We start from the raw sequence: 17,577 nt of genomic DNA, 5'->3' as shown, positions 1-17,577 counted from the left end.
CTTAGAAAAACTCACATTTTCTCACCGTACTCAGGTGTAAAATGAGTACCTAGCCTTTAACAGCAATGTCTCTGTCAGGAAAATATTGTAATATCGCCTGACAGGTGTCATGTCTCGTCCTACATGTTAAGTGTTGCTGTTGGCCAGGGACCCCGTCTATAATGCTCAGTTTTTCTCTGTCTTTGTATTGTTTAAAAATTATTTTTTTTTGCTTAAAGGAGAATTTCAAAATCAAAAGGTCAATGGGTTTTTTTCTCTCTTCAATGTCAATATGGAAGTATATCTATTTATGAAGTGCACTTCATTTTGAACACTAGCTATATGTATATAATTTAACCAACTTTACATTTCATAAAGACCAATTTACCTGTAAGGGGTCTTTTGTTTTTTGTACTATCACGATCACTTTTACAATACCCATTACACTGGCCAAAGCCAGTTACTCATTCATACCTTTGTTGAGTGGGGTAGTTTAGGTCAATTGTCGTACCCACGGATATAAAACTGGAATTTTATGTTCATTGTCACTAATCTTGCTTTTGACCACTGGAAATAGAAGATAAGGAAATTAATTTGACCCTTTACAGCAGAACTGAATTTCTTTCGAATCACATAAGTTATCTCAATTTATTTTCCTGGTTATAAGAGCAGACTTCAGTGTGTAAATGGACACTACAGTGACGAGGCTTGAGTGTCACTGAAGTCTTGACTCCCATCACTGTTGGTTTTGTCTTTGTGCCGGGTTAAATTCCAATCAGACACTGCAAAAAGGGTTAAGAAACGACTGCAATCCACACGGATATACCCAAACACCTCATCCATCTTCAGATATAAAAAAGTAGATAAAACAAATTATGACTAAGAATTTTGCACTTCATTCAAACATTTTTATTTAAATTATTTGAGGGTGTTTTTTTGTTTTTTTAAATTTTTAATGCAATGATGTGAAACAAATTATCACAAGTCTTTAGTTCTCAACAGTTTGAAGTAAAACTTTAATATCTACAAATCAAACAATCATAAATAAAATCAACAACCTATGACCAGAAACAGGATCAACTTTTTTTGTTTTCTTTATCCAAAGTTGCACACTTTTTCAAACAATTATCCGCCATTTTGAAAGCCATCTTGTGATCAAACTGCTTAGCGAGTTCTGATGCTTTTTGACAAGCTCTACTCGCATCCTTAGTAATGCCTCGTCTGATATAAACAGCACCTAGATTACAATAAAGCATGGCTCCTTCCTCTAGCTTCTCTCTCTCCGATATCGCTACACCCATTTTCAGTATCTCCTCTGCTTTATCGTAATCCCTGGAAACAATATGTAATGTAGCGATATCATTCAGCATAACAATATATTGATTTGAATTTGTACCTAATGTATGCAGGGCATAAATACGAGCTCTTTCAAAATAAGGTAACGCTTCGGCGAAGCGTTTTTCATGAAGTAAATATCGTCCGTAGCTCCCGAGTGCCATTCCCATTAACACTGCAGTATCTTGATCTTTTCCCTCCAATTTATCAGGTAAATGGTACATCGTTTTATTCCCTTGTTTAGCATCCTGTTTCACCCATTCCTTCTCTTTGTCCTTCAATTTTCCCGTCTGGGCGTGAACACAGAATTTGAAACCTTCTTCTGCTTCCTCTTTTTGCCCCATCATGGCGTAAATACTGGAGAGTTTGAGAGACATCTCTATGATAGCATTGTGGTCCGTCTCCATGCCCTGGTGAGAGAAAACACGAATGCTAAATTAATAAATCTATATTTATACATGGGCTTTTTTCTCATTTTTTTTTTTTTCAAAATTCCTTATAAACCATTTTAATACTAATTTTAGTGGAGTAAAACATCCTTACACTGCCATATTATCGCAAAATAAGCGACAAATGTTGGTGGTTTAAGGAATTAATATATAGCATAAATTTAATAGGGTCATTGCCAATCATTATATTGGTGGTATAGCAAACATGTATAGCGACGTTTCATTGTAAAGTCAGCGCTATCAGTGATAACATCACCAAATATTTCAAATGAGTGTGGGAGGGAGGTTAAAAACTTACATGGAGGTATTTTGAGAATATGACAATGACAGAGAAAATAAAGAACAATTTCCTTGGTTCAAAGAAGTAAAAAAATGTTATTTATCATCCTATTTGTTTTAAGGATCTATCCCCAAAAATTTGAGATAACTTTCACATCAGCCGCAATTCAATCCCATCAAAAGGGCAATAGGGGCTAAATGTTTCCCTACATAAAATCGATTTGATCATGTTACCCTACAGTGGATATTGTGCTATATAAAAGGTCAAATTGATCTTGTTGGTGTTTTTAAAACAAAACAATCCCCTTTACGGAGTGGGTTGTGCAGTAGGCAATTTATAGCCTTAGGTCGTGTGCTTGCACAAGCTCAATGCATCAAGCTTTCCTCTCTTTCAATCCCTCTATGACTAAATTCTTCCTCTTTCGCGATGTCAGTTGCATTGGGTTGACTTTGAGTGAGTGGACTCTCTTTTTATTTGTTGTAGCTGTTGACTTCATCAGAGATTTGGTTACAGAGATAAAGGAAAAAGTTCAGGAATGTTGTCAAGTGTTGACTATAACTGAGAGTTGACTTCTTATGGATCATTTCTTACCATTTTGAGACAGTTGATGGCATACAAGTAAATGCTATGATATCAGTGCTGCCAACCCTAGCCCATGTAAATGTGTGCAATGGAAAGCCAAAATGAGTAAGATTTAGAAAAAATGTGTACAAGTACAATCCTGAAAACCATAACAAGCTCTAATTCTGATGATGGACAACAAGACCATAATACTAGTAATATTATAATTGATATTTAATTAATGAATAAACTTACTCTTTATAGACGACAAAAATAGTTTTGATTTCCAGACTCACTCAATATATAAATCAGATATGACCCGGTCAGATATTTTTATTGAACTCCCAACATAAACTTCCGGTTCATAAAACAAATCAATGTGTCTAAGTACACTAGAGGAGTGTATGACTATGACTGCTTAATCTATAGAAATTCAACAATGCATAGGATCTTCAGCAAAAAGCGTAAATGTAAGAAAATGCATTTTTACGTAAGGTTGGCAGCATTGTGATATTCAATGCAATATCAAAACAAAACAAAAACAATAATTGGATTGAATCCAGATGGGTGAGGCTTGAGCTCACCTGTTGTAAACATCCTTTCATTGTTTCTATGAAAAGGGCCCTTGCCGTCTCCAGTTGTCCAGTCTTGAGGGCAATGTCAGCCAAACCATCGTACATCATAACTCTTGCCGTGATTGCTTTATCCTTGGTAATCTCTTCTTTCTTCAGCTGTTCATCAGCAATCTGGATTGTCACCACAGCATGATTGAGAGAAATGATCAATATAAGCATACAAGTATTAAAAAATCCCCAGCAATTTATTTCTTTACATTAAGATCATGCTAAAATTAAAATAGTTTTAGATAAAAGCATGACAAAACAAATGTCTTAATTAAATAGAAGCTAGTCCTTCACAGTCAGATGTCTTGAATTTGAAGAACTCCCCTCACTTTTCACCCTGTCTTTCATGAGAATTGAACCCATAATCATTCATTTATATGCAAGTCACTCGACTCCTTAGTTAAACTTAAATGATCAAAAGCTGGAATAAAAATGCCATCATTCTGTTTCAAATGTGAAAGTGACATACAGCCAGACATGTGATCATCAAGTCATTCCAATGCTTAAACGTATATACGACTAATTTTGACAAAGAAACTGTGATTTTCAATATGAATTTTATAAAGTGTGCAGAACATCAATTTCCATAAATCAGATATATTGTGAAGGCCTTTTAGGAATGGTTGAAACACTCGACCCAAACAGACTCAATTGGAGAAGAACTTAATTCAAATGTCATTGATTTGACCTAGTTTTAAAAAATCCATCATTTATTTAGTAGCTGGGTATATTATATCGGATAGATAGTACTTTAATAATAATAATAATAATACTAATAATAGACTCTTATACAGCGCCCAGTATCCTCAACTATGAGGCTCTTGGTGCTTTACATCAACACAAAACAAAATAGTACGACATCAAAAAAGGATTTCTTACACACAGACAATGATTTGGAATTCCTGATGCTCTGTGAATTGTGTTCCATACAGACGGACCAAAATGAGAAAAGGACCTTGATCCTCTGCCTTTGTATGAATGTGTAGGATATACCAGTCTCTTTCAGAAAGTTATAGCAGAAAATTTGACTTTTGATTTAAAATTAAATGCATTAGGGATTGGGATAAAGCTTCATGGGTCCTTAACTCACTCAACCCTAACACCGACTATATATATATATTTACCCGGGTTACTTTTACCCCATGCCTATTTATTACATTTTCCTGAAACAAATTCTTGGCGTAGTATCAAAGCTAATGTTTTTATTTTTTACATGTTAATGGTAGTTGAATAACAATAATAACAATAATATGCACATGCTCGTTTTCAATAGGCTACTTTTTTTCCAATTTTGAAAAGTAGCAAAAATTTCTAGGATTGAGTGAGTTAAGACTCTGAAAAAATCTACTAATGCAAGTCAAACAAGAAACATGACCACAAAATCAATGACATACCTTCAAAGCTTCGTGATATAGCTCATCTGCTTTCTGGAAATCTTGTCTGTGATGTGCAAGTCGGGCCAGACGATAAGTTTCAGTGAGGATGTCTACATCTTCCTCTTCTTCTTTCTTTCTACCAAATCCTAGAAATGCATAAGACGTGAAACCACCTACGGTCCCTGATGAAATGAGTTTGAGAAGTCTGGAAGGCCTGAAAATAATAAATTGTAAATATTGGGGAAATATGTCAATTATTTATGGTTCTAGTCCTCCAAACTCAAAGTTTAACTCTTGCTTCCTTCTTCTTCTTTCAGCTTATCCTGTATTCTGCAGGGTTGCCATAATGAATGCACCTAGGTTATATGCATCAGCATTCTCCAGACTCAGTACTTTCATTTCATCTTTTACTCTATCCAACCATCTAGTCTTCGGGCGTCCCTTTTTTCTCTTTCCAGCTAATTGTATATCTAATACTTGCTTTCCCACATACTCCATCTTTCGCCTTTTAACATGTCCAAACCATCTCTCATCTTTATCGACTCATTCTTCACTTCAGTCAACCTTCAAATCCATTCATTTTTCACTTTATCTTTCCTTGTTCAGTGAAGTGACCATCTCAAAATCCTTATTTCTGCCACCTCTTTTTTCTTTGTCATAGCTACTGCTGTATCTAATCAATACAACATTGCTGTTTTTACAACAGATGTATATATTTTTTCCTTCAACTTTTCAGAAATTTGTCAGTCACACATAACTCCGCTTTCCTTCCTCCATTTATTCCAGCCTGCATGGATCCCCCTCTTAATCTCCATCTCATTGCCCCCTAACTCTTATACAGTACTGACATGTAAACAATATTTGTAATTTCCAAAACTATAACTGATCAAAATTTAATAACGTTAAAAACAAGCCAGAAAGATTAATATAGCTTGGTCTTATTCTTATACTTAACTACATGTCATTGGTTATGAATTGATGTCATTGTTTTATTTATTCAGTCAGTAGTCAGAAGAAGCAAAATTATGCCCTTCCACGCAGCATCGCCTAGGCTTTCCATTCAGTCAGAAAGGGAACTGAAACAAGAGACATCACAATGAAAATAATCTACGCAGTTGTGCGCGGAGAAGATCGGTTCATTGCTTTTTAGTGTTTTAGAGTTAGAGGGAACGCCTTTTAGAATTTTAGAAGTTAGAAGAAGCGCACATCTTCTGTGCGCCTATGCGGTCTTGTGGTATGACACTCGCTTTCGGATCGGAAGATCCTGGGTTCGAGCCTCGCTCGGTGCATAGTTGAGTCCTTGGAAAAGGCTCTTTACTCACATTCTCTCACCTTACTCAGGTGTAAAATTAGGCAGTTTAGTGAGCAGCAGTCTCATCTCATGTAGTTCCATATCTGAAGCAGACGTCGGAGGTCATCTTCCGCCAAGCTGATCTATCTCTTGCCAATTCTATTAAAGCAGCGCCACCTTTCTCAGCTTCATCTGTCCAAGTTCTTATCCCTTTCAAATACGTTATTCTTTGTCTTCCTCTTATTCTTTTTCCATTCATCTTTCCAGTCAAGGCGAGTATTTCCAAACCAGGGTGGCGGATAATGTGTCCTAAAAATTCCATTTGGCGTTTGATGATTTTTGTTATCAGTGATCTTTTTCTGTTTGCCATTTCTAAAATTTCTTCATTTCTTTTCCTTTCCATCCATGACACCCTCATCATTCTTCTGTAAAACCACATTTCCACTGCCTCCAGTCTTTTAACCATGGTCTTGTTTATGGTCCAGCTCTCACAACCATATAGCAGCACAGACAGTACATAGCAATCCAGGACTTTGATTTTTGTTTTCATGCTAATATTCCTGTTTTTCATAATTGTATGCAGCTGGTTGAATGCATTCTTCGCCATACCTATTCTTTTCTTTATTTCACAATCTGATTTTCCATTGGATGTTACATTGAAGCCTAAATATTTGAAACATTCAACTTGTTGTATTGTTTGTCCTCTGCTTGTTATTACACAGGCTGGTGGGTTATTATTTTTAGATACCGTCATACATTCTGTTTTAGATATATTCAGTTCCAGTCCCATATTTTCACTACTCCTGACTACAACATCCAGTAATTCTTGTAGTTCATGTTCAGATTCTGCCAGTAGAACCGTATCATCTGCATACCTCAGATTTGTTACATTCTTTCCTCCAATACACACCCCCTTCTTATGTTCGATATCTCTTAATATCATTTCACTATAGAGGTTGAATAAATCTGGAGACAAAACACACCCCTGCCTAACTCCTCTTCTAATAGGTGTAAAACTGCTTAGTTCGTTGTCAACACGCATTGCTGCTTCTTGTTCCCAGTACAAATTCCGTAATATTCTTAAATCTTTACCATCAATGTCCAAGGATGATAGAATTTTGAATAGTTTTTCGTGTTGTACTTTATCAAAGGCTTTTGAATAGTCGATGAAACACATATACAGATCTTTATTTACTTCAATACATCTTTCCATCAGCATTGATAATGTGAATATTCCATTTCTGGTACCCTTGTCCTCAACAAAACCAAATTGCATCTCCCCAATTTCAGGTCGTATTTTATTTCTTATTCTTAGTAAAATTATCTTCAAAAGAATTTTTGTGAGGTGGCTCATTAGGCTAATAGTTCTGTGTTGTTCACAATCAACTGCCCCTGGCTTTTTTGGTAGTGCTATAAAAATGGATCGTTTCATATCAGTTGGCATTTTTCCTGTGTCATACACTTGATTTAGAAGGTTTGTGATGAATTCAATCCCCCATTCACCCAGGCCAGTCAAGGCTTCAATTGTTATGGCATCAGGTCCTGCAGCTTTTCCATTTTTCATGCTTTTCATGACGTTCCTAACTTCATCTTTCATTATAGAAGGCCCTTCCAGTTCTTTTATCATAGGCATTTCTCCTCGATTATCAAAAAAAAGTTCTTCAATATATTCTGACCATCTGTTTAGAATGCAGTCTTTGTCCATGATGGTGTTTCCACGCTTGTCTTTGATGCATCCACTTTTAGCACCTGATTTAGTTTTGTTTGTCACTTCTTTGATTTTCTGATGGAAGAATTTGCCATTTTTTTCTTTGCAGGACATTATATAGTGACAATGTTCATTTATCCAGTCTTCTTTAGCTTCGTTGCATTTTCTTTTTATCTGCCTGTTCAGAGTCTTGTATTTTTCTTCCTGATTTTTGGCCTTTCTTCTCTCATTCATTAATTCTAATATCTCTGGAGTAATCCATTTCTTCTTCTGCAACTTAAGTGTGGTTGGAACATTTTCTTCTAATGATGCAGCAACACTGTCTTTAAACTGCTCATATTTCTCTTCTATATCTGTTAGTTCTCCAAGCACTTCAAACTTGTTTCTTACTGATAGTTCAAATTTTTCTTGTATCTTCTGTTCCTCCCGGAGAATGTCTAGTTGGTATTTAGGTTTAGCCTTTGCTCTTTTGCAGATTTTCAATTTAACTCGTATGGGGCATAGCACAGGTATATGATCGCTGTTACAGTCAGCCCCCGGCATAGATTTGGCATACAAAACCGAGTTTCGGAAACGTTTGCTGATGAGTATGTAATCTATTTGGTTTCTCACTCCATCTCCAGGACTTTTCCATGTCCACTTCCTTCTATTGTGGTTTGTTGACCAAGTATTTGTGATTGTCAGATCATGTTGACGGCACCATTGAATAAGACGATCACCTCTGTCATTTTTGTCTCCCAGACCATGTGGGCCCACAATATCTTCTATTCTTTCTCGGCCCACCTTGGCATTAAAATCGCCCATGATGAGTTTTATGTCTGAAGACTTAAACTGATGCATTGCTTTATCTATTTGTTGATAGAAATTTTCCACTTCTTCATCATCGTGACTGGTGGTTGGGGCGTATATTTGTAAAATATCAAAATCAAAAGGTTTTGCTTGTAGTTTGATTGCCATTACTCTGTCTGATATGGGCCAGAATCCTTTGACTGCTCGCGCCGTTTTATTATCTAGTATAATTCCAACTCCCCTTTGGTGTTCTCCTCCTCCTGAGTATATAATTTTACAGTCATCATAATTAAGTTCTCCTGCTCCTTTCCATCTAACTTCTGATAATCCTAAAACATTGATATTCAATCTCTTCATTTCCATAACTACATTTGCTAATTTTCCTTTCTGGTACAGACTTCTTACATTCCATGTTGCTGTTCGTAATGTTTGGTGGTGCACAGTAGCTGGATGACGGTCGAGAGTCACCTGTTCACCTGCATGACTATCTCTACCGGACGAGGCTGTAATCGAGTTGCTCGAAAAACATCCATTGACGTCGTTGACTAGATTCGCTTGGACGGACATCATGACGATCTTGGGATGATACGTCAGTGGTTTCCCGTTGCCTTCTGACGGATTTTTATCTGGTTTACTCCATAGCCTTTTGACCTCCCGGTCATAACCCACAAGGCAGTGGGAGCATTTGGCAGGTTTTAAGGCGCCTCCCATTCACCTTGATAGTCCCTTCATAGAGTATATGAGGCATTTTGTATGTGTAGCTGTGCTGCCAGACTACCCAACCTCACTCTCCACGACTATCGCCAGTTGGTCCGCGGCTTTACAGCTAACCTATAGATCAGGATCTGTAGGCCGTTCCACGATCCGCCACCTGTGGACGCGCTGGGTTGGGGATGGTCGCCCCAGCTGTACCCAGCAGTAGTGGCAGTCAAATTGTGACCCAACTCGCCCATAGGAAAGTTGTGACTGGAAATTGCCGTTCGCGTTTTGGGGGGTTCAATTAAAGATGCATAACTTCGTTATAAAGAGGAATATCGCAGATATTTTAGTATCATTATTTTCGTCTTTCAATTTCCTTTTAAATGGTGCCAATTAAGTAAAAATCCATTAATAATTCCAGAAGTTATATGAAGTTAAAATTTGGCAATTTTCAATTGCATTTATTTTTTTATTTACCGCGTGTGTTTTTAAAATAAAAACGCTTGTTTTTAGAATAATATCTAAACTTTATTCATGCCAAATTTCAGGGCTCTATATCTATGCGCAGACACTTTTTAACTCTGCGCCGAAATGCCATGTTTACATTATCTTCTCATCATGGCTGCCCGACGATATCGATATTCATATCGATATTTTAAATTTAGTTATGTACTATTTTAATTTTAAATTTAGTCCATAATATTTTCAGTACTATTATTTACTATGTATTTATTTTTAATACATACTTTCCAACTTTATGGGCATTTTATAGTTTTTGTTTTAAAAGTTGGTATATACTTCTTCTCTTTGTGAAATCCGATATTAATAATATCGATATTTTAAAAATACCAATTGCTTTAATTTAATTTTATTTTGCTATCAAGTCATCAAGTTGTTTAGATTTGTTTAGATATGTTTGTTATCATTTGTATCCATATTCTAAAGGCCTTAGCCTTAATAATTATTATTATGGTAAGAAGTGTTATAAATTTTGACACTCCACACATTGAGAGAGAAGGGGGGGGGGGGGAATAAAATTATATTAATTGTCAGTTCAAATGATGTAATAGCAATAAACCCAAAGTGGTTCAGCATAATTTTTTAAAGTATTAAAAGTAAAAGCCAGAACTTTCCTTCTAATTAAAATAGGGAATCCATTTCAATTTATTTGAACTTTTTCAATCTACCATTTTATTTATATGCAATTAAATTGCCAGAGGTAAAAATAAACTCATTATGTCATTACGCAACATGTTTATATCTTTTCATTTAAATACTCTCAAACCCTTTTTTATTCTCTATGTATTAAATCAAAGAGGGAAATTATTTGAAATTGTTTCAGTGAGATATTGGGGATAAATCCAGAAGTGATATAGCAAATTGTTTCTCACGTCTAGCCGAATTTTTAATTATGTAACATTTGCGTCATATTATGTAATAATGTGTTAATTTGAAATGTTTATCTTCCTCTTTATTAATGTAAATGCATTGTCCTCGATAAGACGAACATTTTGGTATACAATATATGATAAGAACTCCATATTGACTGTTTTAACCATTTTTTAAATTAACATCACGCGATTTCGGTCATAACTTTGCAATGGTAATTTTGGGGTAAAAATCGGTCTGAAATTTCAGACTCTGAACTGCCGTAACTACATTTCTAATCAAGATAGAAACAAAATCCAAACTGTTTTGTAATCTGTGTTGCCAGCTCTTTCATATGACATTGGTTTCAAGTGTGTGGGTTACATTTAGAATTTCTATTAAACTCCCAAGTAAAATGGTCGTTAACAGCGTTGTCTCTGTCCGAAAAAAAAGTTTAGAGAGCTGCGCCGGTCTTACACCAATACTCTAGTAATATTGCCTAACAGGCGTCATGTTTCGTTCTACATGTTGCGTGTTGCTCTTGGTCAGGGATCCATTGTAAAGCGCTTTGACCACATTGAGTGGATATTACGCTATATAATATAAAAGCTCAAGTTTTCACCTACCGGCTACCACTACCGGCACCGGTCTCCTCCCCAAGCCTCATTCATTCTCAAACACCCTAGTAATGAATTACCAAAGTTATTTAAAGCAACAATTGTTTAAATAATTGGCATGCAACAGGATACAATACCTTGGTGGTTCTAATTTCGTTTTCAGTCCTGTTTTCTGCCATAGCTGTATTGTGTGTCGAAACTGTCTTTGAGTTACAAACTTGAAGCAACGAATGAAGGACGCAGCCATCTTGTTTATTGTTGTGAAGACGAATCGAATCTTTTATGCACAAGAGTACTTTCGTCCATGTCACCTTTTTCCATACACACCACGAGTAGTAGCCGTAGTCGTAATAGCAACGGCAAGAGCAGCAGCAGTAGAAGTAGGAGGTAGGTAGTAGAAGTAGTAGTAGTAGTAGTAGTAGTAGTGGCATAGTAGTTGTAGTTGCAGTGGTAGTAGTAGTGGTAGTAATAGTGGTAGTAATAGTAGTAGTAGTAGTAGTAGTAGTAGGAGTAGGAGGAGGAGGAGGAGGAGTCGTTGTAGCAGTAATAGTAGTAGTTGTAGTAGCAGTGTAGGGAGAGAGATGAGATAAGGCTGTATGCCAATGAATGGTCCACGGATCCGCACTGAATGTTTGACACTGTGGGCTGTAAAAAAGTAACGTAAATTAAAGAATATTATAACAGCTTTTAAAATAAAGAACTAACTAAATGCTGAGCACATAATGTTTCGGGCTCAAAACCATTCTTCAGCCAATAACAAAAACAGTAAAAACAGCGTATCCTGTATTCTACATAATGAATGAACCTTGGTTAAATGCATCACAATCCTCTAGGCTCAATTCTTTCATATCATTCTTTACTCTATCCAACCATCTAGTCTTAAGGGTGTGTGTGTGTGGGGGGGGGGGGGGGGGGGGGGGTTACATCACTTGCGACACGTTTAGGTCATTACACAGCCAGCAAATGAAACCCATCTGAGCCTGAAGGAATAGGCGAGTGGAATATTGATAGATGCCAACACTGTGTGTAGCCCGAAACGTTTCTTGTTTGGGAATTGGTTCTTTTTTTAAGCCATTATATTCATTTTTGTATATACACATCACCTTCACAAAGGGGAATTTCACACACTGGACCACTGCCTTCCATAATATGTGTGTGCTCAGCCTGAGGTCACCCAAAGTCTCACAAAGGAAGACAGCCAAATCATTTCAAACATAAAACTTAACAACAGTCGGAAAAAAAAAACAAAAAGAAAAAAACAAACAACAAAGTCTTCAGCATTTCTATAGTACAATCTCAACTAAATGTGGTCAACGCGCTTTACAACGGGTCCCTAGCTGACAGAAACATTTAAAATATAAGACAAAACATGATGCCTGTTTGTAGACGTTATATTTTTTTCTCACTATTAGCGGCCAGGTACTCATTTCACACAATGAGAGAATGTGACTTAAAGGCCCTTTCCAGGGACTCAAATATGCACTGTCAGAGCAGGACTGGGACTCAAACCCTGGACCTTCCGATCCGAAGGTGAGTGTCACACCACTAGACCATATTAAAGTCGCACATAATGCTATTAGTAATTGAATAAAAACTGGTGCAGAAAAATCAATTCAGTTTGAAGAGCACAGGCTTTATTGGCCGAACCAATAGTTTATTTTGTTTTTAAGGGTTTTACGGCGCTTGCAACACATTTAGGTAATATCAGCGCCAGTAAAAATGAATAAAATGGGACCGTAAAAAGTTCTAGAATTACAATTAAAGCACCCAAGAGAAAGTAAGACAAAGGGGAACTGGGAACAAATAGGGATCAGATGTAGATTCCAAGAGCATACCACCAATGTGCTTAGTTTGAGATCACCTATAAGTCTCATCCGGACAAAAGCGCAAAATCCAACAAAGAGAAATACACTCAAACGCTTACATTATACATTCAAAATAGCAAATATAATAATACATAACAGAGAGATGATTTACAAGGAAAAAAATATCATCTCCCAAAACTATAACTATACATTCGGCTGTTTCCCTCCCAGCCAAGGAACTCCGGCAAGGGTCAGGACAAAACTAAGTAATTTCATTCCAAGACAATGACAGGAAACGATTGGAAAACGGGTATTGGGGGATAGAAGACACAGCATGTACCTCCCTGCCCACTATGGGAGGTCGGGATCCCCACCCAGAAACTGTTGCAGAGAAATCAATTCAGTTTGAACAGCACAGGCTTTATTGGCCGCACCACTTCAGGTTGCTCAAAATAACGCAGCCAGGCTCATTGTACGAAATAACAAAAAACACCCGTCAGCAACTTTTCTTCTCCGTGAGTTACATTGGCTTCCTGTGGAAAAAAGAGTTGCCTATAAGATTGGTACTGTTGTCTACAAATCCCTGAGCACGAACAGTCCCTCCTATATTAAAGACCTTCTAAACATATATGTCCCCAATAGAAATTTGAGGTCAAGCAATGACCAATCAATGCTTGTCAAACCTAAGCCATTGTGTAAAAAATAGGTGAACAATCTTTTCAATTTTCGACCCCCCATTTTTGGAACTCTCTCCCACCACACGTGAGATGCTCGGATTCGTTGACAACGTTCAAATCTCGCTTAAAGTTTTATCTTTTTACGTCATAATGTTGCCATATTATTTTCATATTTTGTTGTAGTTAAATTGAATTTGTATCACGTTTCCTTCACACTTATCTCACTGTAATATGTTTTGTTTTATATCACTGTAAAGCGCTTAGAGCCTGTGACAACGGGGTAAAGCGCTAAATAAATGCCATTTATTTATAACATATTTTATACCATGAATTTAGTCTTTTACCATCTGGGAGAAGGTTTTGTCAGATTAAATGTAGAACTAACAAGTATAAATCAACGTTCATTCCATCAGCAATAAAAATTTTGAATATTTCATATGGTACAGAAAAACCAAGGATTGATTCGTTGACTTATTAACTGATTAATTTATTTAATGTAAGATTAACTGACCAATTGATAATGATGATAATTTTTGGTGTCGAATTGCCACAATCGTAACAAATTGAAAACGAAATGAATATGTTTATGTTGTGTATATCGCACGTGTGAAAGAGAGAGAGAGAGAGAGAGAGAGAGAGAGAGAGAGAGAGAGAGAGAGAGAGAGAGAGAGAGAGAGAGAAAATAAGGAGGAGTGAAATATCTGTTCAATCTTACAGTTATCGTTTAACATTATAACAAGTGTAATGTTTTTTGTTTTTAAGGGTTTTACGGCGCTTGCAACACATTTAGGTTATATCAGCGCCAGTAAAACGGAAGAAAATGGGATAGTAAAAAGTTCTAGAATTACAATTGAAGCATCCAAGAGAAAGTAAGACAAAGGGGAACTGGGAACAAATAGGGATCAGATGTAGATTCCAAGAGCATATCACCAATGTACTTAGTTTGAGATCACCTATAAGTCTCATCCGGACACAAGAACAAAATCCAACAAAGAGGAACACACTCAAATGCTTACATTATACATTAAAAAATAACATATACTAATACATAACAGAGAGATGATTTACAAGGAAAAAAATATCATCTCCCAAAACAATAACTATGCATTTGACTGTTTCCCTCCCAGCCAGGACTCCGACCAGGGCCAGGAAAAAAACTAAGTAATCTCATTCCAAGACAAAGACAGAAAGCATGTTGGAAAACAGATATAAGGGGATAGAAGACACAGTGTGTACCTCCCTGCCCGCTATGGGGGTTAACAAGTCTAACTAAATGACAAATTGCCATATTCATGGACAATAAAGATCTATTATTATTATTATTATTATTATTATTATTATTATTATTATTATTATTATTATTATTATTATTATTATTATTATTATTATTATTATTATTAATAGGACTAGGTCTGAAGGATACTGGATATACACCAAATTAATGTTGCTGCTTGACGTTTGGAGAAATAAATAACAAAAAATGCAATGGAATAAAAGCTTCAATGTCATTTAAGTAGGCAGATGGTGTGGACGTTTCGGGGTTGTTTTTTTTAAGGGTTTCCGGCACTTACAACACATTTAGGTCATTTGTTTTGGTTTTGAGGGAAACAAATATCATCTCTCAAATTTTAACAATACATTTGACAGTTTCCCTCCTCGCCAAGAACGAAAGTAGATGTTTGTTTTTGTTTTTAAGGGTTTTACGGCGCTTGCAACACATTAAGGTTATATCAGCGCCAGTAAAAAGGAAGAAAATGGGATAGTAAAAAGTTCTAGAATGACAATTAAAGTTAAAGCACCCAAGAGAAAGTAAGATAAAGGGGAACTGGGAACAAATAGGGATCAGATGTAGATTCCAAGAGCACACCACCAATGTACTTAGTTTGAGATCACCTATAAGTCTCATCCGGACACAAGCACAAAATCCAAAAGATGTTGTTTTTTTGTTTTTAAGGGTTTTATGGCGCTTGCAACACATTTAGGTTATCAGGGGTGAGAATGACTGGTCACAAAAAAGGAGGAAATTTTTCATCGTGAAGATCATGACCCATCCATGCGACCATAATCTATAAATTTGAATTTCACTCAAATTTACTGAGATGCGATCCAAAATTTGTCTTGCAGCAATTTCTGACACAATTCGGTGGAATTTCAAAAGTTAAAAGTGTATTTACAACATTTGGTGGTTGTAGTAGGGATGATGATGTGGTGGTGGTTGTAGTAATAGCAGTGGTAGTAGTGTGGATGATTGTGTGGTGGTGGTTGTAGTAGCTGTGGTAGGAATGATGACGTGGTGGTAGTTGTAGTAGTAGTGGTGGTAGGGATGATGTTGTGGTGGTTGTAGTAGTAGGGATGATGGTTTGGTGGTGGTTGTAGTAGTAATGGTGGTAGGGATGACGGTTGTAGTAATGATTGTGTGGTGGTGGTTGTAGTAGCTGTGGTAGGAATGATGACGTGGTGGTAGTTGTAGTAGTAGTGGTGGTAGGGATGATGTTGTGGTGGTTGTAGTAGTGTGTGGTGGTGGTAGGGATGATGGTTTGGTGGTGGTTGTAGTAGTAATGGTGGTAGGGATGACGGTTGTAGTAGTAGTAGTGGTAGGGATGATGATGTGGTGGTGGTTGTAGTAGTGGTAGTAGGGTTGATGATGTGGTGGTGGTTGTAGTAGTTGTAGTAGGGTTGATGATGTGGTGGTGGTTCTAGTAGTAGAGGTGGTAGGGATGATGGTGTGGTGGTGGTTGTAGTAGTAGTGGTGGTGGGGATTATGATGTGATGGTGGTTGTAGTAGTGGTTGTAGGGTTGATGATGTGGTGGTGGTTGTAGTAGTAGAGGTGGTAGGGATGATGGTGTGGTGGTGGTTGTAGTAGTGGTAGTAGGGTTGATGATGTGGTGGTGGTTGTAGTAGTTGTAGTAGGGTTGATGATGTGGTGGTGGTTGTAGTAGTTGTAGTAGGGTTGATGATGTGGTGGTGGTTCTAGTAGTAGAGGTGGTAGGGATGATGGTGTGGTGGTGGTTGTAGTAGTAGTGGTGGTGGGGATTATGATGTGATGGTGGTTGTAGTAGTGGTTGTAGGGTTGATGATGTGGTGGTGGTTGTAGTAGTAGAGGTGGTAGGGATGATGGTGTGGTGGTGGTTGTAGTAGTAGTGATGGTAGGGATGATGGTGTGATGGTGGTGGTAATAGTAGTGGTGGTAGGGATGATGATGTGGTGGTGGTTGTAATAGTGGTAGTAGGGTTGATGATGTGGTGGTGGTTCTAGTAGTAGAGGTGGTAGGGATGATGGTGTGGTGGTGGTTGTAGTAGTAGTGATGGTAGGGATGATGGTGTGATGGTGGTGGTAATAGTAGTGGTGGTAGGGATGATGATGTAGTGGTGGTTGAAGTAGTGGTAGTAGGGTTGATGATGTGGTGGTGGTTGTAGTAGTAGCTGTGGTAGGAATGATGATGTGGTGGTAGTTGTGGTAGTGGTGCTAGGGATGATGGTGTGGTGGTGGTGGTGGTAGGGGTGATGTGGTAGGGATGATGATGTGGTGGTGATTGTAGTAGTAGTGGTGGTGGGGATTATGATGTGATGGTGGTTGTAGCTGTGGTTGTAGGGTTGATGATGTGGTGGTAGTTGTAGTAGTAGTGGTGGTAGGAATGATGTGGTGCTATTTGTAGTAGTAGTGGTGGTAGGGATGATGATGTGGTGGTGATTGTAATATTAGTGGTGGTAGAGATGTTGATGTAGTGGTTTTGGTGAGTGTTTTTTTATTCAGTGATGATAATAGCAATTTGTCAAAAAGGAGGAGAATTTCTCGGGCTATCGATCAAACACAAGCAAAGAAACCTAGTAGTAGTTATTTAGCTTATAAATACAACCCAAGAATCTCTCAAATTTAAAGCCATAGAATAGTCCAAAGGTAAAAAGAAAAAAGATTAAACTAAGCCAATCACCATTGCTTTGTTCTAATATATCATCTCTATATACCAGATGATTTAATGTGGTTGCGAAAGAAAGAAAGAAAGAAAGAGAGAGAGAGAG

At 37.2% G+C, this 17,577-nt stretch overlaps 1 protein-coding gene across 1 annotated transcript; it reads right to left on the bottom strand.

Moving 5' to 3' along the window:
- Window positions 1–971: 971 nt before the first annotated feature.
- On the bottom strand, window positions 972–11,342 carry LOC144979865 (tetratricopeptide repeat protein 19, mitochondrial-like). The gene is made up of 4 exons (XM_078927090.1): window positions 11,213–11,342; window positions 4,622–4,817; window positions 3,189–3,350; window positions 972–1,724 (listed from the first exon to the last, which is right to left on the bottom strand). Exons 1-4 carry the CDS (start codon window positions 11,320–11,322, stop codon window positions 1,056–1,058), a joined length of 1,137 nt encoding a protein of 378 aa, XP_078783216.1. The 5' UTR covers window positions 11,323–11,342; the 3' UTR covers window positions 972–1,055.
- Between the last annotated feature and the right edge of the window lie 6,235 nt (window positions 11,343–17,577).

Source organism: Berghia stephanieae, chromosome 9 (assembly GCF_034508935.2).
Source record: "Berghia stephanieae isolate SIO BIC M18660-M18661 chromosome 9, UCSD_Bste_1.3, whole genome shotgun sequence".
Lineage (NCBI taxonomy): Eukaryota > Metazoa > Mollusca > Gastropoda > Nudibranchia > Aeolidiidae > Berghia > Berghia stephanieae.
This window is presented reverse-complemented; position numbering and strand designations above follow the sequence as displayed.

Excerpts from the sequence above, each read along its gene's own strand:
- LOC144979865 (XM_078927090.1), bottom strand. The coding sequence starts at position 11,322 with ATGGCTGCGTCCTTCATTCGTTGCTTCAAGTTTGTAACTCAAAGACAG. Across the intron at positions 3,351-4,621 it reads TATATCACGAAGCTTTGAAG|ATTGCTGATGAACAGCTGAA; the intron begins GTATGTCATTGA and ends GTGACAATCCAG. Across the intron at positions 1,725-3,188 it reads TGAAAGGATGTTTACAACAG|GGCATGGAGACGGACCACAA; the intron begins GTGAGCTCAAGC and ends TTCTCTCACCAG.